An 8,718-nucleotide genomic window follows, 5' to 3' on the forward strand; every position below is an offset into this window, starting at 1 on the left:
AAGGCTGGGTCTACATGGACGTTTTGTAAAAAGGCATGTAAACGTTCCTACTGCATTTATAAGCGTTTTTATGCACTTATTCTAACGTTTTAAAACTTTTTTTAAAATGCTGGAAAAAGCTGAAAAACGTCTATGCCGCGTTTATCCGCGTTTTACCGCGATTCTACAAGCGTTTTAGCACTTGGTAGAAATGCAAACTGTGACCCTGGGCAGTGATTTCTGCAAGTACAGGAAGTACATACATCACTGCATACATGTGCTAATGTGATCATGCAAGCGTACAGTGATAAATGTAACAGTATACACAGAAAAGAGTGAAAAGAGTGCAAAGTGAAGCACAATTAAAGACAATGACTACACACAAGTGATAATGAATGACATCATTTGCAGGTGTGAATAGCACCAAAAGCAAACACAATGGCAGACAATCTTCACACGTGCCAGGCATAGGTGTTAATTTATCACAGCATAGTACATGTAATTAATCATGCATGACACATGGAATAGTGACACAGGACACAGGCAATATTGTTAAAACGTTTGTAAAAGCCTCCATTGAAATCAATGGAAGCTTTTTTATTGACAATTTCTAGCATGCATAAACGCAGGAAAACGCTCCCATTAAAATCAATGGACGCGTTTTCCCGCGATTTCCCGCGTTTTCCTGCGATTTACCAGCGTTTTAATTTTTTAAACGTTGCAAGCAACGTTTAAAATAAAGCTCAAAAACGTGCCTGAAGGAAACGTCCTGGTGTAGATTAGCCCATTGGAATGCATGGGGACTTCAAACATGGGCTTTAAAAGCCTCAGGTTAAACGCTGGGGAAACAGTCCGTGTAGACTAAGCCAAACTCCTGTATCCAATCCAATACAAAATAATTACAAAGTATATAACTGGTAAATTCAAACTGTCATTTTGTATTGGATTGAATACAAACTCCCTATCCAATCCAATACAAAAAATAAAATAAAATAAAAGTAAATAACTTGGAAATTCAAATTTATATTTTGTATTTGATTGGATACAAACTTGCGTATCCAATCCAATACAAAATAATATAAAATTAATACAAAGTACATAACTGGTAAATTCAAACGCTCATTTTGTATTGGATTGAATACAAACTCCAGTATCCAATCCAATACAAAAAAATAAAATAAAAGTAAATACATTTTTTATATTCATATTATCTACTAGAACCCCTGTTCGGACATATTTCTGTAAGTTACAGGTCTACAATTTAAAAAAAAAAATTCATGAAAAACAGTGGATCACTTTTGGTACAGAAATCTAGACCTCAGTGTAATTACAGGTGGTTAATACAACAGTTTATAAAGGCAATGTAAATATATATACACACACACAATTTAAGGGGTATAAGGATATTTTTATTGAAGGGATTGAAAAAAATATAGCAGCTTTAAGTATTTGTCCAGAAAAGGGCGAAAAACCCCCCATAAATATTATAGGGGGAGAAAATTCCCTTTTGACCCCCAAAAGGGCGATCAGACATTGTCCCTGGACAAAGAATTTATCCATGTAGTCATTGATGTGAGCTGCAGTATTTTTCTTTATAGGGGGGTGACGTATTTCTCTTATTTTTTGTCCTTAATTTCATCCTTTCAGCTTTCGACCACAGCAAGGCTGATGTCACCATCCTTTCGTCTTGATTTGAATGTTGTCTAGTTCTTCTTTTTCTGACAATATTGTCCTGGAGCCCATGCTAACTGTGTAAGTTTTTTCCCACAGTTGGACATCACAAGCGTAGTATCAGGGGATAGTTGCAACATCTGATATGCTTGTGCATTGTCCCTCATTTGATTCAGAAGTGCGTCTGCCTATATTATCTTTAAGTTTGAGTACACAACATGTACATGAAACTACAATAATAAATATAATTAAAGCTATTACTAGCAGACGCAGAAAAAATACTAAACTCATGTTTCCAATGGGCAGTAAATCTTGCGGGTGTTGTAGATTTCTCAAACTATTATCCTCATCCAAATCATCATTCTTGCTATTTTCTGCAGAGGATTCTTCTTCTGTCTTTGGTAATTTTTCTTTCATTTTATCATACTGTTCTAAAATATTTTCATCAAGCTCTTCATCTAGAGCGTTAGCAAGATCTTTTCGATTGATATAATGGAAACCATTATACAAATAGTCCACGTCAGTGTTATCAGCCTTTGTTATATACCAGTGCATCATTTTCTTGTAGCATTGGTCTGTGGTCAAGATCCGATTCTTTCTAGAAGGTCTGGAGAGGTATCTCAACAAACGGTCGCATTCTTCTGTTGTTAAGGACTCCAGCATACGCTTCATAGAATGAGGACCTATATTTTCACTAATAATCTCTTTCATATCTAAAGAAAAATATATAGAATATAGGTTAGTAGGCAGTAAAGATCGGTAATCTAATGTGTATACAATTCTTCGTCTTCACCTCTGGCTAAACAATACTTTCCAGTCTTTTCTAGCAAAATGGAAGCTATACCTATAGCTTCTAGAGGTGCCAAAAGAGCTATTTTATTTTCATTTGTGCCACTGTTACTCATACAAATGACCAGTTTTGTACACAGAACTACACACAATACACGAGGATTTTTGTTTTTTTAAACACTTACCTTCATCCATTTCAAGAGAGTTAAGTGAATTGCTGCCTTTCTTCATCCCCCGTGTGTTGTCATCATACATGTCTATAGCAGTGGCAGCTGTATAAATTTCTTCCAAAATTGATGGAAAATTATTAGATGGAAAATCCTGAGTTTGATCCTCAGGAGGGTTCGATACGGCAACTAAAAAAGATCAAATAAAAAGTATGGTTAATAAAAAAGCATAAATTGAGCGTTGTTCTCATATTTTCATAATAGGGAGCATTTTCACTAAGACTGGTATAACTTCTAAGCACAAATGGTTCTAGACCGTGTAGCTCGGGACATAAATTCTAATTGTAAAGGTAGTTGGGGCTTACTCATCACTCATCACTCATAAACTGCTACATCTCCACAGCGAGGGCTGTAATAAAACCCTGAATGAACCCTGAATGATGGCATACACCTTTGCTACACCCAATCAGTAATAAGCAATCATCGGGACAATTAATGATGGCTATGCACATGACTATTTTATTGCCCTTTTGGAGAAAGTTTGGTATTTAAAACACAACCACTGAAAATGAGAGTTACAAGACTTAAATTGGGAGCCTTTGTGTTAGAGATGGAGCCTACTTATGTAATAAAGGATGATAAAATGGCCATACTGTTGTAATGTAGCCTTCTTATGAGCTTCCAGTGCTATTTAGTTTTTCTAAAAACTTTCCTGGTGCAGTTTTCTGCATTGCATGTTTTTACATATATACATACATATATCACATGTCCATGCTTTCATGCTTTTTACTCCTCAAAGTAACTTTCCAACTTAGGTCTAAATACCCAGGAAACCTGTAATGTAATACAAATATACCCAGTTTACACCAGACAAGATCAGTGTATAATTGTTAACTCCAGATCAAATGACAAAAACTAAAAGGTAATGAGATACAAGAGTTATTTTGTTTCTTATGACTATAGTTTTGTTCTCTAGTCTCTACATTGCATGTGTTTTATATAGTTACAGAAATATATCACACTTTTATACTTTACTCCTTTTAAGTAATTTTTCAAACACAAATTTAAGGATCAATAAAAGAGCTTTAAAATAAGCCCTCAAAGTCTCTCTAGCTGCTGGCACTGTGAAGCTATTCATTCTCAAACATCACAACATAGCCTGTAAAGAGAGCTTTCAGATTAGGAATAGCTGCTGAGTGTCCCCATAGAGGTCCAGCAATAGCTGATATCTCCTTACCAGTAATGGCAGTTAGCTGAGGGCTGCTGTGCTCCCTGATAGCCCTTTGTCATTACTGGCATGGAGATCTCAGCATCTCATTGCTGGACCTCTAATGGAAACACACAGCAGAGGTGTGCCACAGAGGTTTTGGCCTATGCTGTGGCCCTTTCAGGCTATCCATAATCTGGACACAGGTTCATAGGTTTAATAGGTAAAAAATGACTTACCTGGTGCCGCATATGAACATCGAACAATTGTTCCAAGTAGAACAACTAGAGCAAAACACAATTGCAATGTAAAATCCATTCTTAAAGAACGCTGTGAAAATTTCAGAAACACCCTGCAAGCGAGCAAGCACAAGTGCTAATGATGAGGTCAAAGCTGAGCTCGCCCTTTATATATGCTCTGTGCTATGACATCACAGCTTAAGCACAAACGTTCTTTCAGTGCTGATTGGCTAGTGAGACAGCAGTGTTAAAGGCCAGGTCATGTGACATATCGGGAGGATGGCGTTGATTGGCTTATTGAAAGCAAACTTCTGGGGCTGGTCGGCAAGGTTATTATTGTTGTTTTGAAAAGTGCATCATGTGACATAATGGGTAGATGGTGCTTTTCTGCAAGTACCAGTAATTATAAAAAGCTAGATCATATGACATAATAGACGGAGGGTGCTTATGGATGCTGACTGGCAAGTGGCAAGTGGTTGGCAAGTGACAGTTATTTTAAAAGCCATGTCATGTGACATAATAGGAGGAAGGTTGTGACTGAAGCTGGTTGGCAAGTTTCGAGTGGTTGGCAAGTGTCACTTACTTTGAATGCCAGGACATGTGACATAATGGGTGGGATGGTGCAGACTGGGTACTGGTTGGCAAGTGACAGTTATTTTGAAAGCCAGGACGTGACATTAATAGGAAGAAGGTGCTGACTGGATGGTGGTTGGCAAGTAGCAAATGGTTGGCAAAGTGGCAGTTATTTTGAAAGCCAGGTCATGTGACATAATGGGAGGATGGAGCTGATTGGATAGTGCCAGTAATTATGGAAAGCCAGGTCATGTGACATATTGGGAGGATGTTGTCGACTGAATGCTGATTGGCTAATGAGACTGATGGAATTTAACATAATAGAAGTAAGTTGGTAACTGGTTGGCAAGTTGTGAGTGGTTGGCAAGTGTCACTTATTTTGAAAGCCAGGACATGCGACATAATGGGTGGATGGTGCAGACTGAATACTGGTTGGGAAGTGACAGTTATTTTGAAACCCATGCCACGTGACATAATAGGAAGAAGGTGCTGACTGGATGCTGGTTGGCAAGTGGCATTATTTTGAAAGCCAGGTCATGTGACATAATGGGAGGATGGAGCTGATTGGATAGTGCCAGTAATAATGGAAAGCCAGGTCATCAACATTCTTTGGTCCATTTTTCCCCTGAATAGTAAGAAACATTATGTACACCAATAATGCCAATGTAAAAGGGTTAATACATGTCCCAGTAACAATAGACATTAGAAATAATCGACAATAATATTTCTAACTACCCCAAAACGAGGAATCCTATTTATGGCATTTACAACAGTATAAAGGACTGTTTTTAACACTTTTTAAGGGACTAAATATCTATCCAATAACACCAGTAAAAGGTACATTATTCATCCTAATAACACCAATATAAAGAGCATCATTTATCAAATGAACACTGATATAAACAGGGCTGGAATTCCCATAAGGCCACTTAGGATTTGGTCTAGGGGGCGAGGATAGCAATTGACAACATTTATTCGGTTCCCCCCTTGCACCACCCCATTCCCTTCAGCTTTGGGAATGTTCCATGCCTGATGACAGCAGGAGAAGCAGGCATAATAGTCATAAATACTACAGCAGACAAGATGGCAGAACAATTGTTTTTTTCAGGAACATAAAAAGGAATAAAAGAATCAAGAACAATTTTAATACATTTATATGTGCTGCCATGGCTTGTTACACATAACTTTCCACTTCCCTCCTTGAACCCTATTTTCTTCTGAACAGGGGAATAAAGGAAACTGAAAATGTAGGTATGAGTACACTGTTGGCTAACACTACCTAAATTTTAATCCCCATGGGTTCATAACAAAATAAAATAACTATACCTAGGAATGCAATTCCAGCTAGTATCCAAGATGGCTACCTAGGATGAAAGCTTCATAACATCCATCCTGTTGAATGACTGTTCACCGACAGTTCCCCTTTATTTGACAGAGCTTAACCAAAGTGGAATAAGTGGGGTCTAAATACTTTCTGAGCCCTGTGTGTTGTATACATTAACCCCCCTAGCAGTCTAATACTGTCTGTATTTTCATGCAAAAAGCGGTACAATTTTTTGCATGGAAATTTATTTTACATGTAGGCTTATATTTCTTAGGCATAACTCACGGAAACATGTCCAATAGGTAATAAATTCAATTTAATAATAAACTTTAAAAAAAGCAAAAATATATTAAAAAATTAAAAAAAGGTAAACGTAATATAACTGTACAGCAGCATTTATAATATAAATAATATAAATATATATATAAAATATGAAGATTTCTTTGTATTGGTCTCAACACAGCTATTTTGTATTGAATCCTATACAAAAATATTTAAATTTCCGGCCTGCACCAATGTCATCGGGGAAACTCTGGGGATTGTCTTTGCAGTTTGCGGCTGAAGATCGGAGAAGAAGGACATATCCCCAGGACCTGCGGGGACCAGCAGGTTGATGGGGGATGCTGACGGAGCAAAGTAAATGGGGTTTTATTATGTTTTTAGGTATCCCGAGTGTGACTTGCGAATACTGATTTTTGCATGGAAAATCCACTCCGAGTCTGCTTAGGGGAGTTACCCCTAAGCAGTAACCCCGAGTGTAGAAAAAAGGGTTAGAAAAAAGATGCTAAAAGCGGTAACCCCGAGTCACACTCGGGGTTGGGAAACCTATGGGAAAAAATAGTGAATCGAGTCTTACCTGATCTGCCGGCGTCCCGCGTCGTCTTTCACTCTCTTCCTTCCCGTGTTCTGTCTCCTTCCTTCGCTGTCTTCAGCAGTTGATGAGTCACCGGGGAGTTCCCAGTGATGTTGGTGTGTGCGTATGTTGCCGGCAGGGCGGGAAATTCAAAATCCATTAGTATTGCATTTAATACAAAATAACTATATTGAATGCAACACACTGGATTTATATGTGTAAAAGCAGTACATTGTCTTTCAAGAACATTTATTTTACAGTATAATATTTTATTATAAGTATATTATAAGTATATATATATATATATATATATATATATATATATATTAAATTTATTTAATTTATTATTTTGAAATGATTTTGTGTTTACAACTTTTTAATACTGTTTTCAGAACAACTTAAAATACATACACATGTGCAATTATTGTCATAACTAAGGACTGCACAATGCATGAACGAGTGTTGTACATACAGCACCGTTTTTCTCTATGGAGAGGGGAGGGGGAGAAAGACGGAGTGGCACCCTGCTGTGCGCGCTGTACACATGCCATATTCTCTTCCAATATGGGCTCTGAGCTGATTATCGGGCGAGAACCATTGGACGAGGGTACCCAGCTTTACATTTAAAAGGAATTGAAGTCAGTAGAGTTTTTTGCCGTCTCAGACTCCAGATACCCTAAAATTGTCCCAACTCCGAAGCCCTGATTTTACCTGCTATATCAAAGGTGTTTTTTTTTTTAAATAATCCATTAACTAAATGTCATACACAGTTATGTTTCATATAAGAGGTGCAAGGCAAAAGTTGCTGGAACTTATTCATTAAAAAATGTACAATGCATTGATGCACCAGTCCCTGAGCAATTTTAATCCATGGAAGCACCCATGAAGTAATTTTCTGCCATTTCCTTTAGTGTTATGCTCCTAATTTAATTTCAGCTCATTTTTCCTGGAGCGTCATTTTCCTTGAGCAATGGAACTGCTGCTTACCACTTAAATACTTGTAAGTTTGAGTGTGACCCAAAGCTTTGTCCCCAAATGTTTATTTCAACATTTGGTGAGTGCCTGCTGCTGTGTTTCCCAGTTTGAAACACATTTTGACACAATACCATCAATAGCAAATAAACTTGAACATAACTTCAAATAAACGGACAATGTAAACAAACCCGGCTTTACAATAACTTGTAGGCTAGTTCCCTAGTGATACTGGAGGTGGCATCTAGCGTCATTGCTACATAGCATGCGGGACACTATCTGTCTAGAACTCACACCACATACATTTAAAATCCTGATAATAAATTCAAACTTACAAATTCCCTTAGCACAGATGTAAATTAATTTACCATAAACACTATAAAACTCAATAACTGTCGGAAACAGCTGTTCTATGTCTGTTTTACAGTAAAATCTCATTGAATGAGAAGGAAACAAATGCTTTCCATATTTTTATATACATACATCCTGCCCTTTTTTCATTTTGCATATAAGCATGTATTTGTTTCTAATAGAATGATGAAACATGACACAGCGGAAGGTGCAACGAGTGTTTATTTGAGAAAAAGGTTCATATATATACACTTGTTGTTAATATTATTATTATTATTATTAATAATAATAATAAACAGGATTTTGTATAGTGCCAACATACTACGCAGCGCTGTACATTAAACACTTAAAAGTATACCAGAAAAACACATTGATTAAACCCAGAAACTCAAGCACAACCAAAACACCACACTTGTAAATACAGATATCAATAAACAACAAAATACATGCTAGGTGGGACAGCAGTTTGGGATCAAAATGGGTCCATAATAATGTCAGGAACAGGGTCAGGAACCAGGGATCAAATAGGCCAAATAGAGCAGGGGATTTGGCAGGGACTCGTGGAAGGGCTTTTCCGTTAATAGGGAGCTCCC

At 37.2% G+C, this 8,718-nt stretch overlaps 1 protein-coding gene across 2 annotated transcripts; it reads right to left on the reverse strand.

The window, feature by feature from the left end:
• Nucleotides 1-906: 906 nt before the first annotated feature.
• LOC140341060 (uncharacterized) lies at nucleotides 907-4,375 on the reverse strand. Of its 2 annotated transcripts, none has more exons than XM_072426579.1 (3): nucleotides 4,053-4,375; nucleotides 2,625-2,795; nucleotides 907-2,363 (listed from the first exon to the last, which is right to left on the reverse strand). In XM_072426579.1, exons 1-3 carry the CDS (start codon nucleotides 4,129-4,131, stop codon nucleotides 1,771-1,773), a joined length of 843 nt encoding a protein of 280 aa, XP_072282680.1. In that variant the 5' UTR covers nucleotides 4,132-4,375; the 3' UTR covers nucleotides 907-1,770. The 2 variants fall into 2 exon arrangements, with proteins under 2 accessions (XP_072282680.1, XP_072282682.1); XM_072426581.1 differs by lacking the exon at nucleotides 4,053-4,375 and adding an exon at nucleotides 3,363-4,032.
• Between the last annotated feature and the right edge of the window lie 4,343 nt (nucleotides 4,376-8,718).

This window comes from Pyxicephalus adspersus, chromosome 11, assembly GCF_032062135.1.
Source record: "Pyxicephalus adspersus chromosome 11, UCB_Pads_2.0, whole genome shotgun sequence".
In the NCBI taxonomy this organism is placed as follows: domain Eukaryota; kingdom Metazoa; phylum Chordata; class Amphibia; order Anura; family Pyxicephalidae; genus Pyxicephalus; species Pyxicephalus adspersus.

What these genes read in the sequence shown, in the direction of transcription:
- LOC140341060 (XM_072426579.1), bottom strand. Translation starts at nt 4,131, where the DNA reads ATGGATTTTACATTGCAATTGTGTTTTGCTCTAGTTGTTCTACTTGGA. An exon ending in ATGTTCATATGCGGCACCAG is followed by an intron (nt 2,796 to 4,052) that starts GTAAGTCATTTT and finishes GATCTTTTTTAG; the next exon opens with TTGCCGTATCGAACCCTCCT. An exon ending in CTCTCTTGAAATGGATGAAG is followed by an intron (nt 2,364 to 2,624) that starts GTAAGTGTTTAA and finishes ATTTTTCTTTAG; the next exon opens with ATATGAAAGAGATTATTAGT.